This window comes from Gekko japonicus, unplaced genomic scaffold, assembly GCF_001447785.1.
Source record: "Gekko japonicus isolate JY-2015 unplaced genomic scaffold, Gekko_japonicus_V1.1 scaffold522, whole genome shotgun sequence".
Classification (NCBI taxonomy): Eukaryota; Metazoa; Chordata; class Lepidosauria; order Squamata; family Gekkonidae; genus Gekko; species Gekko japonicus.
Window position 1 is genome coordinate 154,645 of NW_015169790.1, and position 20,835 is coordinate 175,479.

The 20,835-nt window shown below is 44.2% G+C and overlaps 1 protein-coding gene across 1 annotated transcript in view; it reads right to left on the reverse strand.

Annotated features, from left to right (window-relative positions):
* SRGAP2 (SLIT-ROBO Rho GTPase activating protein 2) overlaps positions 1–20,835 on the reverse strand; it is a 298,501-nt gene that overhangs the window by 105,551 nt on the left and 172,115 nt on the right. Inside the window, exons 5-7 of the mRNA XM_015417019.1 lie at positions 18,034–18,096; positions 4,989–5,204; positions 1,673–1,801 (exon numbers count right to left, since the gene is read on the reverse strand). Coding sequence (XP_015272505.1) covers positions 1,673–1,801; positions 4,989–5,204; positions 18,034–18,096 — 408 coding nt within the window. The remainder of the gene's footprint in view (positions 1–1,672; positions 1,802–4,988; positions 5,205–18,033; positions 18,097–20,835) is intronic.

The following is a 20,835-nucleotide window of genomic DNA, read 5'->3' on the forward strand; positions in this document are numbered from 1 at the left end:
GGCTCCCTGTGCACCTGTCTCCCCACCCACCCCAAGCCTCCATCACACTGGCCCTGGCTGCAATGGAGGAAACCGCACCGATGACAGAGAAAGCCATGCCGGTGATGAAGGACACCACTCATCTTCTCCCCTCCCCCCAGTTTCTTTGCTGCCTTGGCCACTCACCCAGGTACTCAGCCCCTCACCACCTCAATGGCAGAGGCAACTCCCCCCCCCCATCTGCAGCTTTGCTGCCTCAGAAGGAGTATAATAGCTGCACAAGCACAAAAAACACTACTGGTTTAGTGGGGTAATTAACCCCCAATGTATTTTTTAATGTTTTAAGATTTTTTTGCATACCTGGGGGCAGTGTTCCCTCTAAGCTGAGTTAGCGTGAGCTAGCTCACAGTTTTTTAGCCTCCAGCTCACACACTTTTGTCTTAGCTCAGGAAGGAGGGCTCCAGAGCAAACTAATGTATGTAGTAGCCAAGTCACTCGCTCACAACTTTAATGCCAGTAGCTCACAGAGTAGAATTTTTGCTCACAGCTTAGAGGGAACATTGCCTGGGGGTCCCCCGAGTTTAGAGAAATATCTCCTTTCTCACAATGTGGGCCCAATCTGTGGATTTAGATATCTATAGATCAATCCTATACTTGAGAAATAGATATATAGATTCACCAGATTCTTAAGCTGTTTTGGATGTCCTTTGGTTTGAAGCTGTTGTTTGATTCTTATGCACATTCAAGACAAATTTTGTTTAAATACCATTTACAACTTCTTTGAAACCATCACATGATGAGCCAACATGCAAAAGCAAAAGAAAATAGGAAGTACCAATATAGTGTCAGTTTTTAAATATTGTTCCGTCAGCATACTATGTTCACAAAATGGAGAAAAGGAAAATGACATAAGCCACTCTGGGTCCCCATTGAAGAGAACAGTGGGGTATAAATTAAGTAAACAAATTCAATAAATAAATAATTCAGCACCACCAGGTTCTCTAGTATTAACAGGATTACAGTTCAGAGAATAGAGAATACTCAAGGCCTCCAACAAATGCTTGAACAGTACAGCAGTGAGCATGACCTGTTTGATTTTATAACTGGCTGAATAACAAACAGAGGACAGCAGGCAGAGAGGAGGAATTAATTTGCTTGTTTAAAGGTCCCTTTCCCTCTCCTTCAACCAGTTACCCTCAAGGCTTCCCAATGACTATTTTTATCCTTTATTATAGGACACTATTATAGTGACCACCAGGAAACAGAGAAAAGCAGTGTCCATAAGCAATCAGTAATTCTTCTCTGTTCAAGGAAGCCATTCATTGCAGTTAATGCATCAGTCTTGCTGAACAGGATACCCAAAGTAACAAATGACAATGGTTTTAACTAGATGGCCTGTATGGCCCCTTCCAACTCTGTGATTCTATGATTCTAATCAACTAAGCTCCTTTCAGCATCCCAAAAATTAGCTACTGGATCAATAGTCCAAATAATTCAGAATTAAAAATGTAATAATATGTTCTGTTAAAATCTCATTTCATAAAATTAGCTCAATGGCCTGAGAAGCAATCTGAACTTATTCTACCATTCTAAGAGGACTGCTGACACTAAAGGGGTTAAAACAGGACAAAGGCATAATGGGTTTTTGCAGCAGTGGCATTCAATCCAGGTGCCCAAACAACAGCACACTTACATCAATGAGATCAGACAGGTCATGGATGTAATACTTGAAGACAGATGCATTGGTTGCCTCCAGAGCCAGCAGATATTCATTTCTTGCCTTAATAGCCTTCAGTTTATTTTCTGTGTATTTTGCCTGGCGCTGAAAAGAAACAAAGTTTATTTGAAAAGAAAGAAAACGGACTAGAGGAAAAAAATCCCTGCACTTATACAGCATTTATCGTACTTCTCTCAACAACACTTTCATTGGAGCTGGGTAAAATGTTTAATATCTTTATGCAAAGCCAAAGCGTTATATATAATGTGATTTACAAAATTATTGGGTTGTGAAAGAACATGAAGATAATCCAGCTGACTGGCAACCTGTGGGCAGCAGCTTCCTGCAAGATTATTTTGTCCACCCCCCTGCATGCCATTCTAGGCTTCCTCATCCTGAAACTTTCCAGAAAGTATAATCCAGCTCCGCGGTGGCAGGCATCATGAGGACAGGTGTGAATTCCTGTTTGGGAGAGGCTGCCTGAGGACTAAATAGGCCAGATTCCCTGGGAGGTTGCTAACGGGCACTTCCTTTGTACAGCACAAAAGAATACAGCGTAAAGCTACACTGTGAAGAGAGAAGGGCAACACTTGTACAGAATTACAACTTTGATTAAACTGGCTCCCCTGAACAGCTAGAAGTTCTCATATAGGTGCATACACTCATGGGTATGTACATACACATGCTTAAGTTAGCATTGGAAAAGGTGCAGAAAAGGGCAACTAAAATGATTAAGGAGATGGAACACCTTCCCTGTGAAGAAAGGTTAAAAAGGTTAGGGCTCTTTAGCTTAGAGAAAAAAATTGATTTAAAGGATATAAACATTTTCAGTAAGAATAAAATATATTCTAAAATTCTACTATTCCAGTTATAGGAGCTGATCTCCTAGCCACTATCTATATATCTAATAGCGAAGGTGCCCCCTGCGTGTGGATATTTAAATCTGCACATCGGGGGCACCTGGGGGGCAGGGAGATTTTCCTGCACATCTGGGGCGATCACCAGATGTGCAGAAAAATCGAAAAACTGTAAAAAACTATAGGGGGGATACTGAAATCCCCCCCAAAGTAAAAGAGCATCCCCTGCACATGCGCAGGGAACGCTCTTGGAATGGCTATAGCGGCGGGGGGAGGGGAGGGGTGGGGGGAGAAGGCTCGGCCAACCGGTGAGGCCTCGCCACTGCTGCCAGCGGGGGAAGAAGGAGAAAGTTGGGCGGGCCGATGAGGCCTCACCACCGGGGTGAGGGGGAGCGGGGGAGGGAAGCAGAATTTTTGGCGGGCTGGGAAGGAAAGCTTGGCGGGCCAGCAAAGCCTCGCCAACACCGCTGGGGCGAGGAGAAAGTTTGGTGGGCCGGCAATGCCTCGCTGCCGGGGGGGTGGGGAGAAGGAGGGGGGAGTGAAGGAGAAATTTCGGTGGGCCAATGAGGTCTTGCCACCGCCGCTGAGGGAGGAAGGGGGAAAGCTCGGCAGGCCGGCAAAGCATCGCCGCCGGGAGAGGGAAGTTCAGTGGGCTAGCAAGGCGCCGCCGCTGCTAGGGGAGGGGGAAGCTTGGCGGGCCGAGGTCAGGCCTCACCGTGGGTGCCGGGGACAGGGGGGGGCAGGGGGAAAGGGTCACCTGTGGCTGCTCTGAGCGCCCCCCCCCCGGCGAGTACTGCGGGTCCCCCTTCTTGTATTAAATATATTCTTGTACCTTTCATTTTCATTCACCAAAATAAAACCTGTGGTTCTGGCCACAAAGAATCAAATTCTCATCTGGCATAAATCTGTTTTGCTCTACCAGAATCAGATTGCAGCACAAAGTTAACTGCTGGGGAGGCACAGTTTAGAAAAAAGTGATAGAGGTGCAATAAGGCACTCCAGAGAATACATTTTCTTTGTTATATTTGATCTCTCCATTTATCCACTCGATTTAATCTAAATGTGCATCAAAATATCTAATTCTCAACATAGCCAAATCTGTAGATACTGAACCCATGAACAGAAGACAGATTTTCCTACAAACCTAAAAAAAACCCTCAGGTTTGCAGAAAAATCTGAAGGGGGGGGGTTACCTCTCAAAAATAATAGAAGCAGCAAGTGGAGAAACAAAGGCTATCTGCAATGGAGACTATACGAGTTGCTAGGCAATCACAACACTATTGGCAGCATTTCAACCTTGGTTTCTCTCAGTAAAGCCGGGTGCTTTCCAGGGCTGTTCTGACCTTTGAGGGTGGACTCATTAGGGCCAGGCTTGGCAGCAACTACTAAGTGACTTGCTACCATGCAAGTTGCATGACTTACTCAGGACTGTCAGTTTGCTACTGTTCAGTAGGAGCCAAGCCAGAAATATCAGTGTGGTGTGATGGTTAGAATGTCAGACTAGGATCTGGGAGACCCAAGTCAGAATCCCCCTTCTGCCATGAAAGCTTACTGGGTAGCCTTGTGCCAGTCACACACTCTCAGACTAACCTACCTCATAGGGTTGTTGTTGTGAGGAGAAAATGGAGGATAGGAGCCTGATGTGAGCTACTTTGGGGGCCCATTGTGAAGAAGGGCAGAGTATGAAGTAAATAAATAATAATACAGCTGAGGATGAGGGGGGAGATGAAAGGCATGTTGGTTAGTGGGTACAAAGTAGAGGATAAAGCAAGGAAAGGTGAAAATACGAGGGCACTTGGAAAGAGGAAAAGACGAAATAGTGTGGGAAAGGAGATACAGGGGAAAGTGAGGTAACATAAGAACATAAGAGAAGCCAGTGTTGGATCAGGCCAATGGCCCATCCAGTCCAACACTCTGTCACACAGCGGCCAAAAATACCAGGTGCCATCAGGAGGTCCAGCAGTGGGGCCCCTCACAAGTCCTTGCAGGTTTCCTTGCCACATATCTGGGCCTGGCCTGTCAGCGAGCAATGTGTAACTGGGCCATAGTTGTTCAGGCAGAGGCTGCCAGGGGGAAGGAAACCTTAAGACGGGGGGCAGATAAAGATAGGTTGGCTGGTGGGTGGGAAAGAAAGAAGGAGGCTGGAAAAGGGGAGAGGTTATGATGGCATTCAGGAAATGGAAAGAGGTAATAGTGGGGGAGGGGAAATGAGATCCCCCCCCATGAGTCCTTGCAGGTCCCTCACTTGTGCACAATATAATACCCAAATGCAAATATTTAGACTCCTGGGTAGGTTTAACAGTTCTGGAATTTTCTAGCTGTGCTTCTTTAATACTCTGTTCATACAGAATGTTCAGTGTGTGGAGGTAACTCTAGAGGAACAGAAAAGGCTTTAGTCCCACCCAATACTTAGCACAATCATGCTGCTTACACACCTTTTCCTTCATTTTTTCAATCTTCTTGACTGAACTCCGCCGGACATGTTTTTCTTCAAACTTGACATTGGAGGCGGAATCAGGGGACCGTGGTGTTTGCTTGTCTTCTTGCTTCACAGACTTGCCAATCTGCTTCTCTTCTTGCTTTTCTGCCTCCTTCAGCTTGCTCTGAGCACTGATGCTGTCTGCATTGTACATGTGGTAGGTCTTCATCACCTGTAAGAAACAATCAACAGCACGCGAGCCCTAGTTTGTTATTTTGCCCAGCGGAAAATATGAAACTTGATTCACACTTAGGTGCACATAACTTCGGCTAGGGAAATACTGACCAGGGATTTTCAGTCCAAAGGCCTTCCACAAAAGAAATGTCCTAAAATTAGATTGGAAGGCCTATAGACTAATGGTGCCTCTCTCCTCTATGGGAAGGGAATTCCATCTGGTTCCATAAAATACATATATATGTCTTTAATAGTATTGAATAGAACAGCTGCTCTGAGTTATGTTGTAACATATCAGAACTTTTAAAAATTCCTATCAAGCCGTTCAATTAATTAAAACAAAACTTATAAAGGGCTAGAGGAAAATAGCAAGGAGGAACCACCAGCAGTAACATATTTCTGCTTCTAGCTGGAATCTGAAAAAGCAGTAAATAGGGGAAATTAGGAAAAGTGTCTTTTATTTGATTTGGGGTAACAAAAAATATATAATTTGTTCATTTTCTAGTCCAAGATAAACAGGTGCTTTTGTTGATGAAATATACTGGGTTCAAACGCGTAGAAGTGATCAGCTCATAGTTTAGTAGTGATTCCGCAAAAGAAAGAAGAAGACTGCAATCCCTGGCCGAAGCCAGGTATTTATGCCTGGAAAGGGTTACACCCAAAAACACCCCACTCCCAACGATAGGCTATTTGCACTCTATTGTTTCCCAATTGGTTTACTCTAGGATCCTTGTCTCCCTACTGGTCCATTCTAGGATCCTAGCAATCTATTGTTATGCATCCCAAGCTCAGTCCTTCTGCAAGGGCAGTTCAGGCTCAATACATAACAGTTGATTTGGACAATAATTTAAAAAAGGCAGGATGAATCTCTTTTGAGAACTGTGCCAGGAGAAGCAACAAGTCTTCCACGATCCCTTCTATATGCACATTTTCAATGGACTGACAGCCAGGTAGCAGGTACTAAATCCACCCTTTCCATACGAATAAGGAGCTGTATGGCCCTTGTGGGCTGACTTCTTGTGTGGCGATAGTGTATCAGTTTTACGGCATAGAAAGCTTTTTTAAAAAATTAACTTCCTCCCTCAGAGTGGAAATTTGTTTTTGATCAGCACTGACTTGTTACTATTTTTGCTGGTGTTCTGTAAATATAAACAAACTGAGGCAAATGAACAATCTGAATTCTTCCCTCTTATTGAGACTTAAGCACACTTTGAGTACAATCCTATGCAGCTCTGCTCAGAATTCTACTCAGATCTAGTCAATGGGGCTTGCTCCCAGGAAAGTGCTCCTAGGATTGCACTATATGTTGATTTTTTAAAAAACTTTAATAAGGTGAAGGTTGGAAAAGGTTGAGAACCTCAGATTAGAGTATCAACTCTCTACCTCTACCATGTGCCAATCAGCTTTTTATGTTATAGTATCTATCTACTTCAGACCCTGTTTTCTAAAATTGGGTTGGAAATTACTTCTGTCCTTTAATGGCATGGAAGAGGAGCAGTTGTGCCAGTGACAAAAGCTTTAAGGATGCAAGATCCCCGAATATTATTGTCAAACATTATTCTCAGGGGCTCTAAGCAGTTCCCTTTGAAATCCAACACCAACTGGCTTGTAAACATGCTCAGCAGAGAGCGGATGCCTGTTCCAACCTTGAAATCCTGAAACAAGCCAAGCTGCTGCCTCAATTCCTTTCAGTTTTTGGGCACAAAGCCACTGAGGCTTGTTTCACCTCAGTTTGAACTTGACTACATTTTTTAAGTGGAATACATTCTCACTCCTCCTGCAGTGATTAACTAATGCTTCTTGGTTACAGAAGGAAGTTGTAGTTAAACATGCAAACCTCATCAGCATTAAAGAGAGATTTTTTGAATACTTTACAGGCCGCACTTGAGTTACTACATATTGCTAGGTTCTAAAAAGCAGCCCTGAGTCTAATCACCACAAGCAAGTCATAGCCTGCATTTGCGCCTGACCCACAAAACGCTGGGAAGGAAAACTGGTGTCACAGAATGGCTACACTGACCCACAAGTGCTGTTTCACTTCAGGTCCTCCGAGTGGTTGAGGCACTCAGCAGCCGTCCTAGTTCTCCACCCAGTCACCCAAGACCACTGGACTCCTAGAGGGGTTCTTAGCAGAGGGGTTCTCTCTGGATATCTATGCCACCACCAGCTGGTCATTTAGAATATCTCCTTTTAAGCGGGTCAGCACTCCTAGAACTCTGATGGTGTCACCATTTACAGGCTCCACCTAGTGCCTGTGTTTCCCACTCACTCCGATTAGGCAATGCCAGGACAGGTTACTTCACGTGTGTACTCGGGGGATCCAGAGATCTACTGAGCAACTACCTCCCTTTCCCTTTCAGCAATGCATTTGAGTGGGTCTTAATGTGGTTATGAAGAACAAACTTCCAACATTCAAAATAATAATAAATTTATTAAAAAGAAAATGGCCACACAGATACTCTGCACAGCAACAGATTGAGCAAGTACACAAATTAAAGGTATCTAAACTCAGTCCTCTGTCCCTGTGCCATATATAGCCTGATTGCTGTTATTCTAGAGTAAGAATTGGGCCTCTAAAATGTACGGGATCAGATCTTATCTTTCTGTTAATCACAAGAAGAGATACAATCTAGCATTCAGCCATGTCTCTTCCCCTCTCCTTGGTCTCACATTCCTGCCCGGTGTCACATTCCTGCCTGGGAATGAGATGGCCCTTTGACTGTTCTCTACTGGCCAGAAGCATTTGTATAACCAAACCATAAGTACTGGGTGCTTGTGAAAGCCATTGTGGGGAAGGGTGAGGCTTGAGAACAATTAACGTCTCTCTTGTCCTTTTACTTGCAGCTCCAAAACTCCCAAGTGTGATGTAGCCCAAAGTGGAGGGTACTTCTCAACAGCTGGCATATAGCAACAATAAACAAGTTAAAGATCTCTGTTTTAAGTGACTTCAGACTACACATATTGTCTTATTTGTTGCACAGCTCCATATCTGGCTATCAAATTGTATTACAGCTGGATGGTCAAAGGTGATATCAATTACATGATGACCTGCAATGGAAAAAAATGGTTGCTACAACCGCAATGTTCCCTCTAAGCTGTGGAGTCTTGTGAGCAAAAATTCTACTTGGTGAGCTCCTGGCATTAAAGCTGTGAGCAAGCCGGCTTCCGGTCTGGCTCCCGCGAATGGCGGACGCATCCTCGGGTCGCTCCCGAGGGCGTCTCGCCCGCCCGCGGTGGAGGAGGGAATCCGCGCGAGCGGAGACCCGAACGAGCCCCTCAGGAAGAGAGGAGCTCGGATCCGGGGCGCACTAGGGGGGAGTTTCGGCCGAGAGGTCGGAGATCGAGGCGCCCGCCATGCCCTGCCCCAATGGACCTTGCTGCGTGAGCGACCCCGTTTCACGGGGTTTAGCGGAGCCACCAGACGTCACCGAGTGATAAAGCGATCATCCGAAAAAATGGAAAAGAAAAGATCGGCTTAACTGTGAGTTGTCAAAATGCAGAGAAAAAGAACTAAAACCGCTTTCCCCCCCCAGTGAAAAAGACGAGGAGGTTATTCCTCTAACTGCACAAGTGAAAAAGAAAAGGAGGGGGGGAATGGACTGAGCGAATAGTGGTGTTTTCCTTTGATGTATTTGAAATAAAGCAAGAAAAAGTTTTGTTTCTCTGGAGCGCATTTTAAGAACTTTATTGAAAATAAACAATTAAAAAAGATGTCGGAGCTGGGTAAAGGCAAGCGGAGAAGAAGGGAGGGACTTCCGTCTGGGCGTTTGCTTATATGTGAGAGCCGGCTGCTTAATACTTGGATTGTTTATGGCTGTGAATCTGACGGGGGATTGTGAAAAACGGAAAAGTTTGAACTGTGACAGCGAAAAGTGCCTTGTAAGCGCTTATAAAAGTCAACAGTTGTGGAGGAGGATCCAGTGGAGAGTTTGGGAGCGGATAAAAGCGAAATTGAAATTTAATACCATTCTCAAAGCTGGAGACCTCCTGAAACGGCATGAAAGGAAGAGGATTTATAGCACATGAACTGAAAGAGTTAACAGCAACCCGAAGGACGATTGAAAAAAGCCGGAAAGTGAGGAAAACAGAGGAAGCTCCTCCACGTCATCGGGAGTGTAAAAGTAACCAGCACGCAAAGAAGCGGTTCTGAATGCGCCCCGAAGAGACTTTTTAACAGAAATTCAAAGGAACATTACCCAAACACCTGCACTAATCCTTTGGAGAAGTGTAGTTTATTGTTGTGAAACTGAACACAGCCAAATGAGAATTACAATCTATTTTCTCAGACTGATAATTGCTAAATTCTCAAAACTGAAGAGGCAGCTGCAACATCATTCTTGTAACTCCACATGTTAAAAATTGTATTTGTTGCTAAGTTACAGATAAACCAGGGAGAGTGGTATATTCTGAGAATGCTCACAAAATCATATACGTGATACAACACTGTTCTTTGTATACAGCCAGATTTAAGCATATGGATGTTAGCAAAAACAGTCTGACTTCTGAACCTGGGCATGATGTTGTACTGGTTGTACTCACTAATCAAGGAATAAACCCACCCCTACCACTACCACCACCAAGAGTCCTGTGGTTTCTTAAAAATTGATATGTTATTCAATGTTCCCTCTAAGCTGAGTTAGTGTGAGCTAGCGCATGGTTTTTGAGCCTCTGGCTCACACATTTTTGTCTTAGCTTAGGAATGATGGCTCCAGAGCAAACCAATTTATGCAGTAGCCAAATCACCTGCTCACAACTTTAATGCCAATAGCTCACAAAGTAGAATTTTTGCTCACAAGACTCCAAAGCGTAGAGGGAACACTGGTTATGGTGTAAACTTTGTGATATAGCCTGAATTTGAGTCTTAAGGCAGTTATAGTTACAAAAGTTATACCCCACCTTTCTGTCATCATCAGAGCTACCAAGGCAGAAAATAGATTAAAAATATTCATAATAAAAGCACATCTTAAAAACTATTAAAACAAAAAAAATTAAATTGTTCAAACAATTAAAAGAAAAGCTAAAATATACACATGGGAACAGCAATTAAAACATAAAGCAGGAGGGAAGGATCATTGAGGGAAGTTCAGGCGAAACAAAGTCTTCACCTGCTGGAGGAAGACAGAAACAGAAGGGGCCAGATGATTCTCTCTGGGAAGAGAATTCCAGAGTTTTGGTGCCACAATTAAGAAGGCCCTTTCCTGGGATTCCACCCATCTAACCTCAGAAGATGGGGGCACCTGAAAGAGGTCCTTAGTGGTCACCTAGGTTGGTACAGCCATCATTCAGTTATGCTGGTTCTAAGTCATATGGGGCTTGAAAGGTCAACATCAGCACCTTGAATTGGGCCCAGAAAAAGACTGGGAGCCACTGTAGATGGGCCAAGACTGGCATGACCCACTCCTGTGAACGTCCTGGCTGTAGCACTCTGCATCAAATGAAATTCCCCAACATTCTCCAACACTTTTCAGGGGCAGCCCCACATAGAGTACACTGCAGTAAACAGATCCTTTCTGCTCAGGAAAGGCCATAGTTGGCTGACCAGTTGAAGCTGATAAAAAGCATGCCTGGCGACAGTGGGCACCTGCTTATCTACCAGAGGGCCTGAGTCCCAATAACACCCCCAAACTATAGACCTGTTCCTGCAAAGAGAATGCAACCCCATCCAGAAGGGGGGATGGGCTTCCTGCCAAACCCCAGAACTGTGGATGAGTGTGAGACAGCTGCTGACAGCCCTGGACAATAGTGTTGGTGAATGGACAAAAAAATCTGACAGTTCTGCCTTCAAACATTTGCATATTTATAAAAGAAGGGGAGGAGGTCATGTGCTCTTGGAAGGGCAAGCCTTCCATGAACTGGTAACTCTTTCAAAAAGAGAAAGCAAAGGAAAGGAATAAATGGACCGCAGTTGGTGGACAATGTATTTCCCCGAGATCTGTGTTGGGATTGGTGCTATTTATTCATAAATAACCTGGAACTGTGGGTGAACAGTGAGATAATGAAATTCACAGGTGACATTAAATTGTTAGGAAGGTGAATACACAAAGGTATTGCAAGGAGCTTCAAAACTTTACTCCCTTGTCCGTAATACCAGAACTCAGTTACCTTATACACTTATTGGAAGTCGATTTAAAAGGAAGTACTACTTCACACCACAGGTAGCTGATTTGTAGAATTCACTAAAACCAAAAAGACAGACCTCCCAGTATCCAAACATCAAAGACAACAAAACTGGGGCCAAAGACTGCATATTTATGACAGAAAAGTCTATTGTTGAGTATTAGCCACGATAGGTGAATGGCATCCCTGGCTTCAGAAGCAGAATTACCATTGGTCACATGCTGGGAAGCAGTCACTTGGTGAGGTCTACTGTCTGTGAGCTCTGCTTGTCAGCTTCCCGACAAGTATGATCCAGCATAGCTACTCTCATGTTGCATAGAAAATGAAAAGCATAGGGAATAGAACGGCACTCTGTGGAACCTCACAAAATAGGTCCCACACGCATGACAACTGGTTTCCAATAACAACCTTTTCAGTTTGATCTGTGAGGAAAACCAGGTTGCTGACCTGACACTGATGATCTTTTGAGTGGCCATCTGTGCAGTCACACATGTGGGTTCTGCGCCTGCGCTTGAACCCGACCACAGAGAACTATGAGAGATAGTCTCTGGCTTTGGCACATTTTCTTCCCATGCTCTGGGGAGCAGGCATCGACTGTGCATGCCTGGAGTGGGGAAGGAAACACCCTCCCACTCAGTTTCTTCCAGCCGCTGCTGACAAGTCCCAGCAAGTAAACCAAACTAGTGAGAGATGCCAGCAGCGGGAAAAGCTGGGTGGGCATGTGTGACTGCAGAGATGACCACTCAAAGATCATAAGTTACAGGTAAGCAACCTGTTTATCTTTGTGATGTCTGTGCAGTCCCACACCTGGGTGATTAGTGAGCTCCAACACATGGATGGAGGGTGCTGGCAACTCAACAGCGTAATACAAATAGTAACAAGAAAACATACAGGAATGTTACCTGTGGGGCCTACCTGAGTAGCCAGAGAACAGCAGGCGTCAATGAAAAACAGATCGTAGCACTGATTGCCCATAGGACTCATCTCGTCTAGCTCTGATGTCAAGGGCATAATGCATCACAAAAGTCTTCTGCGAGGACCAGGTGGCGGCAGCACAAATGTCCTCCAGAGGAATACCTTGAAGAAAGGCCAATGACATGGAGACGGCATGTGTCGAGTGGGCCTTCAGGAGAACTGGTAAAGGTTGCTTCACCAATTTGTAGCAGAGAGAAATAGTCGAGGTTATCCACCTCACAAGCCATTGTGCCCCCGGTTAGGTTTACCGTAGGCTACGAATAACCAAGGGTCCTTCCGAAAGGAAGCAGTCCTGGAAAGATAGAAAGTTCTCTACAGACATCGAGGGTGTAAAGAGCTCTCTGACCATCATCAACAGGATTAGCAAAAAACGTGGGCAGCACCACAGGTTAACATAAGAACATAAGAGACGCCAATGTTGGATCAGGCCAAAGGCCCATCCAGTCCAACACTCTGTGTCACACAGTGGCCAGAAATACCAGTGCCATCAGGAGGTCCAGCAGTGGGGCCAGGACATTATAAGCCCTCCCACTGTTGACCCCCCCCCCAAGCACCAAGAAGACAGAGCATCACTTGCCCCAGAGCCCCTAGCTATACCTTGTGCCTAATAGCCACTGATGGACCTCTGCTCCATATGCTTATCTAATTCCCTTTTGAAGCCGTCCATGCTTGTAGCACCCACCACTTCCTGTGGCAGTGAATTCCATGTGTTAAGAAAGGTGAGAAAGGTGAAACACTGACCCTACTTTAGGAAGGAAAGCGGAATCAGCTCACAGAACCTCTTTATCCTTATGAACGATAGTGTATGGCGGGTCAGTACACAAAGCACAAATATCACTTGCTGTCTTAGCAGATGTGACAGCTACCAAGAATGCTGTCTTCCAGGACAGAAGATGCAGGGGCATGGTCGCAAGAAGCTCAAATGGTTTATCTGTAAGTTGGAAGAGAACAAGAGACAAGCTCCATGCCGGAACTACAGGTTTAACAGAAGGGTGCAATTTCAACATGCCCTTCAGGAACGACTTTGAAACAGGGTGGGAGAAAACAGTTCTTCCCTCAGCAAGATTATAAAAACCAGAAATCGCAGACAGATGCACCTTCAATGAAGAGTAGCCAAGCCCGAGTCATGAAGAGAGACCAAACAGGAGAGGATGACAGGCAGAGGGGCGGTTTGGGGATCCACCCTGCTGCTAGCAGTATAGGAAACAAAATGTCACCATCTTGCGTGATAAGAACAATGGGGAGTCAACTCTTGGGCATTCAGAAGAATGTGTTGAACCTTCGGTGAGAAAGTCAGTTGGAGATCTGCCAAGTGGTCAGCTTGAAAAGGCTGGGAGTGTGGTGGAGGACCTGGCCTTGGTGTTGAGAAAGAAGATCCAACACTGAAGGAAGACACCTCTACGTGGTGCAAGACAGTTGTAAAAGACTCAGAAACCAAGGTCGTCTCAGCTACCAGGGTGTTACCAGGATGCAGTCCAAGTAGTCTTGGATGGTTTTCTGAATTGTCCTGGTGATAAGTGGGAGGAACATGTAAAGGAGAGACCCTACGCACCAATATAGAAAGGCATCCTCCTGCAAGGACCCCATTGGGAGGCCTCGATTGTAGAAAATTGGGCATTTCGCATTGTCCCAATTGGCGAAGACATCTATCTCGGGGTGCCCAAAGTCATGAAAGATGGACAGCAGATAGATGGGATTTAGCGACCACTCATGTTTGTTGGAGTGTGTTTGGCTGAGAGAATCCGCCTGAGAATTGTGTGTGCCTGGCAGATGAACAGCTGTACGTTGGATGCCCTGAGCTTGACACCACTGCCACAGGGCTAGAGCTCTTCTGCAGAGCTTTGCAGACATCGTCCTGCCCTGCTTGTTGATACAGTCAACTGTGGCCATGTTGTCTGAGGTGATCTGAACATGAAGGCCTCGCAGGGAGGGTAGGAAGGATCGAAGAGCACGATGAACTACCATGAGCTCCAGGCAGTTGATGTGCAGGATCCTTTCTGACCTGGACCATTGCCCTGGAGCTGTGAGTGTTCCGCAGTGGGTTCCCCAACCCCACAGGGAAGCATCGGTGGTGAGAACAGCACTTGGGGGAGGGAGAGTGAAAGGCATCCTGCCCAGCAAGTTTTCCTCTAGGGTCCACCAGCGAAGAGTTAGGCGGACATGGGGGGGGGGACAGTAAGAAAGGTTGGCTGATGTTGGTGAATATGGTTGAATGCATGGACGAACCACAGCTGAAGAGGCTGCAAGTGAAATCTGGTAAACATTATCACCGAGGTGGTAACGGATATCATCCCCAAGAGGTGCTGAAAGATCAGAGCCGGTTTCATGGATGAGGATATCACATCCAGTGCCAGAGAGCGAAGAGTTGAGGCTCTGTCCATAGGGAGAAAAGCGTGCCATTGAGGGGTGCAAATACGTAGCCCTATGAACTTCAAGTCCTGAATGGGGGTCAGATGTGACTTGGCGAGATTCATGCAGAGGCCCAAAGAGATCAAGAGTTGGAGTGTGATGGATATATCTTGATGAAGTTGATGCGGGGAGCGAATGACAAGCAGCCAATCGTTGATGTAGGGGAAAATGGTAATCCCTTGTTGTCAAAGGGTCGCAGCAACCACTGCCATACACTTCGTGAAGATATGTTGTTGAAGGCTTTCACAGCTGGAGTTCATTAGTTGCTGTAGATTTTCCGGGCTGTATGGCCGTGGTCTTTGCATTGTAGTACCTGACGTTTCGCCAGTAACTGTGACTGGCATCCTCAGAGGTATAACACAGAAAGATGGAGTACTCTGTGTCGAGGTGAGAAGAAAGTGGTAGGCAGATAATTTATATCTACTCCAGAAGGTGGGGTAGGCCTGAGTCATTATCTTGTAGGAGTTCCCCAGGCTATGAACATGCTAATGGAGGAGCTTTCCTGAGGAGGTTCTCTTGTATATGGATTGTTTCCTGAGGAGGTTTCCTGTTTCCTGAGGAGGTTCTTCTGTATGTGGATTGGCTGTTTAAATTCTAATCTTATCTGTAGTGCTATTGTCAGATGTAGAGCCTTTTGTGTTTTTCAGGACAGGAAACCATGCCCTATTTATTTTTAAACTCTCCTCTTTCCTGTTGAAATTGTGTTTATGTTTATGAATTTCAATGGCTTCCCTGTGTAATCTGACATGGTAATTGGAAGTGCTGTCCAGCCTTTCAGTGTCTTGGAAAATAAGTGGCACATAAGTGGCAGCCAACGTACGTGAAATAAGGCAAAATTTCTGACAGCTGCAGCAGCCAAGTGATACATTCTGTATACCTCTTCCCATTTGGTATCAATCTGTGCCCTCAAACTCCTCACAATCACATCATGTTGCTACTTAGTAGTCATAGTGACCCAATGGAGCTGTGGCAAAGCATTCTTATAGAAACATGCTTGCAGATATACGAAGGCTAATTATTCCCATTTTCCAGGAAGCAAGAAAAAAAGCCACAAGCAAGACGCGCCCTCCAGTCTCCTGCAGAGCATGGCTGCTATGTTGCCACGCCAGCCTAATGTTCAAAATGTTAAACATCTGCAGCTGGAATCCAGTAAAGTACTAAAAATTCCAGTGCACCACACCAAGCACCAAAGGCTCTGAACGCCGCAAATTTTAAAAGCCATTCAAAACATTTGGCTATAATAAGATCCCTCTGTGATTTGCTGATTCATGTCGGCTCAGCACCACCAGTCTGTACCTCGAGTGTTGTGATTAATAACTTCAGCTCCATGCCAGGGTCAATATGTTTCAGCCTCTAGAGCATTCTTGAACCATCATTTCACAGGGGATGCTGGGAAAGGAGTTTGGCTGTGCAATGACTGTTGTTGACTAGGCAAAATCCATGAGCAGCCTGAGCAATAGCCCCAAAGAAAACATTTGCAAGACCTGGTTGTTAAAATAGAAACAATTTGGTCACAGCTGCTGAGAGGACAGATTTAATCAACATGAAAACATATCCCACTCAGCTGTGCATGAAGAAATGTCCCAGAGCTGCAAGTGAACTTATGAACACATTTATTCTGCCTCTCTAGGCAATGCCTCTTCCTTGGAGTGCATGCTAGCTAGCTATGCTACTAAGCAAAAAGACAGAACATAAGAACTGAGGCTGGTAGTGTAATGACTAAGAAACGATCTACAAGTAGATAAAACCTTGGTTTCAACCCTACCTAACCCATTCAATCCACTAAAGGGTCTTAGGCAAGCCACCATCTCTGATGAGCTAAGTCAACAACTAAAAACTGCTGAAAGGCAACAGCATGCAACACTACACAATACACAGACAAAGGAGTTCTTGATAACATATCCCAGAAGGGTAGCTGTGTTAGTTTGCAGCAATAAAAATAAACAGGAGTCGAATAATGACAATTGCCATTAAAGAGGAGTCTAATGGCACCTTGGAAACAACATTTTATTCCTGCATAAGGTTTCATGGAATAGACATCATTTTGTCAAATACACCACAACAGCTCCACACTAAGGCTAGGGTAGCTCTAGTATTTATTTGCACTCTGACCTAGCAAGTTTTCATCCCTTGATATACATCTGTTAGGAGCTGTAGTTTCTTCAGTGGTATGTTAGTAAGAGCAGGATTTCCTTGCTCATGCACAGCACAGTCTACTGCATAGAAAAGCCTCAGGCAACAGATTAGAGTAGGCTGCCACCAGTAATGGGGGCTCCAAAGTCTCAAACAGATACTGCAGGGGTTGCATCTCAGAAATGAACAATGTAGAACATCTGGCTCTACCCCCCAAAAAAAATCCAGAAAAGGACTGGGTAGCTCTGCCTATCTCTTAACAAACTCAAATTTTATGTTGTAGGACAGGCACGTTTACGCCCTGGTATTTATAAGAGAAGCATTGCACCATTTTTGACACTGCCTTGAAATCCTAGGTCTGATAACATTGAAAACACAACAAATATTCCACCTTCTCAAGTATTCACTTAGCAAGAACAAGATGATGGTGGGGAAGGAACTGTAACTGTACAAGGGTCGACCAAGGTAGAAATCTTATTTGTGGTATCAGTTGCATTTTTGTGTATGATTTCCATTCATAATCGGACAACCTGGTGTGGCAAGCGAGGGGATGACCTTTTCAGGACTCTGGTAAATTACAAGTCTAAATTAAAATCAGTGCAATGCCTTTTACAAGATCATCAAACCACAACAAAATGCTGCTAAGAGAAAAGCTTAACATCAAGTCATGTAGCTCATTTTGAACAGATCTGTGGTATAGAAATGATGCACTTGATACAGTGACAACATGTTCTACTGGGCCTGGGTCAGCAGATATTATTAATACTTTTTGAGCATAGGTACATCATCTTTTCAGTCGATTTTTGACAGATGCACTTATAGTGAATTTACAGCACTGTGTACGCCATGCATTCCTAAATATGAAATAAATGGAACCAATGGTGTATGATAGATTGCAGCTGAAGTTAATCTCAGAGTCACAATTATTTTATCATTCACAGTCCCTAACACTTGCTACTGTCTGAAGCCAATCTGAAAGATAATCAGATGACAGAAGAAAAGGTAATAAGAAATACAGCCAAAGAATCTACTGTATTTACAGCAGACAAGAGAATGCATACTGTTGCAGAACAAGACTGGATCCAACTATCACTTCCAGGGCAGGATTTCTGTTGCTGTTGCAACACACAGAGGAAAGTCAAACATTTCTTTTCTCCCTTCTGAAAAGACGCCAAGAAGGCAACTTGATTTACCGTGTAGAGCTCATTCAGGACCTTCATCAAGTCTTCCTGGAGCTGCTGCCCAACTTCTTTGCTCTACATACAAAAGAAACAAAAAAAAAGGTTAACTGCAAGAAAAGGCAGGAAAGCAATGGGTAGTGGATGCAGGCATGCCGCAAGGCTCACAAGTGATTTAAACACAATTGGCCACCATTATTCAAACTGGCAAATCCAATAAACACTCAGCTTAGCTCCAATTACAATCAAATTAAACAAACAGATTTAATAAAATGAAATGGGTGCTGCAGAAAGTCAGCCAAATATTGGTACTGCCTGGTTGAAGTCAGCATTCCTCTCATGAAGAAGAAGAAAGTTTAGTTTCTGTCAGAGGCAGTTTATGACTCTACTTGCTTCCACTGATGCATTTCATTAGCTGAGTCAAGGTGAGTGAACAAATTAAAACTTATAGGAATTGAGGGAATACTGCAGGTAATAACAGACAGGGATGCTATCAATTAACAGATTTCAGACCTGTATCTCAAAAGCATTTCATATCTCAAATACCCCAGGAGACCTATCACTTTTGTCTCTGTGTGTAATACTAATTTGATGTCTTAGCAGATGGCCACTTCCTGTGCTCGAGCTGAATGCTGCCATGCTCAATGAGAAACCATTCAGGCAGCTCATGCTGATTCCATATTAATCCAGGTCAGCCAGACAGACAAACAGAAGCAGATAATACTTTTTAAATCCAGAAGATTTAAAGCATAAAAGGAGCAGGTGCACAGACTCTTCTTCAAAGAGGAGTAATACTTTGATTCTAACATAGTTTGTTCCTGAAAATATTACTCACCTCAGGTTACCTCTGTCAAGACTGACAGTCTGGCTTCTTGCACTGCAGGAAGCAGGGCCAAGAAGAGCTCTAGAACACCCAACTTTGCTAAGCATATTTTTCTAGCAGGGAAGAAGTGTTACGTACTTGTGCTTCACTGTCTTCACACACATCTTCATCACTTGGTGATTGCAGCATCAAGTGATGACTTCGTATGTGAAGGCCACCATGTGATCCAAGACTGTAGGTAGCATTTTCATATCACCTCACATCACCTCAAATGCAATGCTTTTCAGTGCAGTTTACACATGAAGCTACCACCCATTCAGTGTATAGTAGTCAAGTGATATTTACGTACATGTGAACCAGCCTCTCTGCTTTCTCCTCTTTCCCCCACCCCAGGCCTGCACACATATTATGCCAGAGAAATGTGATCCACCAGAGTATCTGTGAACTAATTTTCATTCAGAGATTCCTGGCTTCTTCGGTAAAAATAATCACTTTAAAGAAAATCTATAGTAATAGCTATCATATAGACCACAAAATATTCATGAAGAAGTGCTTGCATCTAAGTACTTCATCGAACACCAGGAAGGAAGCTTTGTTCTCTCACAACGTATGCAGAGATTGTGTTTTGAGCCATTTAAAAGTCTGGCTGCTTGCTCTTATTTTAGAATCCAAACTTGGTGCCAAGACAGAACACAAAAGAAGCCCCACCCAATGTACTTTATATCCATATACAGTCAAGTCTCAAGATTTCCCTCAATTGACAATATTTCCTTCTATTTTTAACAGCTACAGCCACATTGCAAGTTAGAGCTGTACTAAAACATAAGACTCCAAGGTAAGAGAGGAACGACTTAATGAGGTGCCTAGTTAAACCTTAGGTGTTGTGACTCGAGAACTTGCTTGCTTTAGAATGAAGTATGAGTGGGAGAAACAAATAAAAGCAGGCTACACACTAATGTGAGGGATTCCTGGTAACGGAGCTGCAGCTGGAGCTGCCAGCAGTCAAGGCTCTATTTTATTTTAACTTCCTGGCAGATGGCAGCAAGCTGTGTTTTTGGCTTAAGAAATAAGGTACCCACATTAAAAGAAGTATGCCACCCTGGCAAATGGTTTGCATTAGCTAACCAAAGCAGCAACTGCTTCCATGCCAATAAGCAGTGAAAGCAGAATTAAGGCTAATTTACACCAAACAGATGAGTGAAACTTATTCTTCATTCCTGTGTTTCTGCGGAGACAGCTAACCATAGCCTCCAGCCTCTTGATCAATTCTTTTCCACCATGTTTTCCACTCTTGGGGGCTAGCTGCAAGTTCCATAAGGTAGATACCTACATTAGTCCTAATATTGTGAACAATTCAACATATATTACAATGGCAGGCCTACATAAGGTCAGCTAGTCTGAGGGCATTAAATCATGAATAAGATTTGAATCTACAAAGATCTTCATTACAATTCAAGCAAAAACATTCCCCTCATTGTGGGAAAAACCGTACAGCCACCTTGAACCATCTTGGATGGTCTTTCAAAAGGCAGTACAAATGTTTCAGGAGTGGACTGTTTCAGAAATAAAATGCACTAGATTGCAGATCTTGTTCACTGTACCACATAGTATGAGTGTATGTATCAAGAGAGGCAATGATGAGAGAGGCCTTTTTTTTTTTTAAAGGAAAATAAATCTACATCAGGCTCTTGTCATGGAAGTCACCTTCACTGCTAAGTTCATACCATATACTGATAAACTAATGGCAACTTGGTCATGATAAGTTTACAGTTATCAGACAAGGACCTGGGAGACCACTGAGACATAAAACCTTGCTTGGGTGACCTTGGGCCGGTCTCTGTCTCTCAGCCTAACCTACCTCACAGGGGCTATTGTCATGAAAATATGGAGGAGCTGAGAAAGATTAACACTGCCCTGAGCTCCTTAGAGGAAAGTGTTAGACTCCACTGGTCAAAGACTGGAGTCTGAGCAGGGCTCACTTTCCAGCTTCTCTT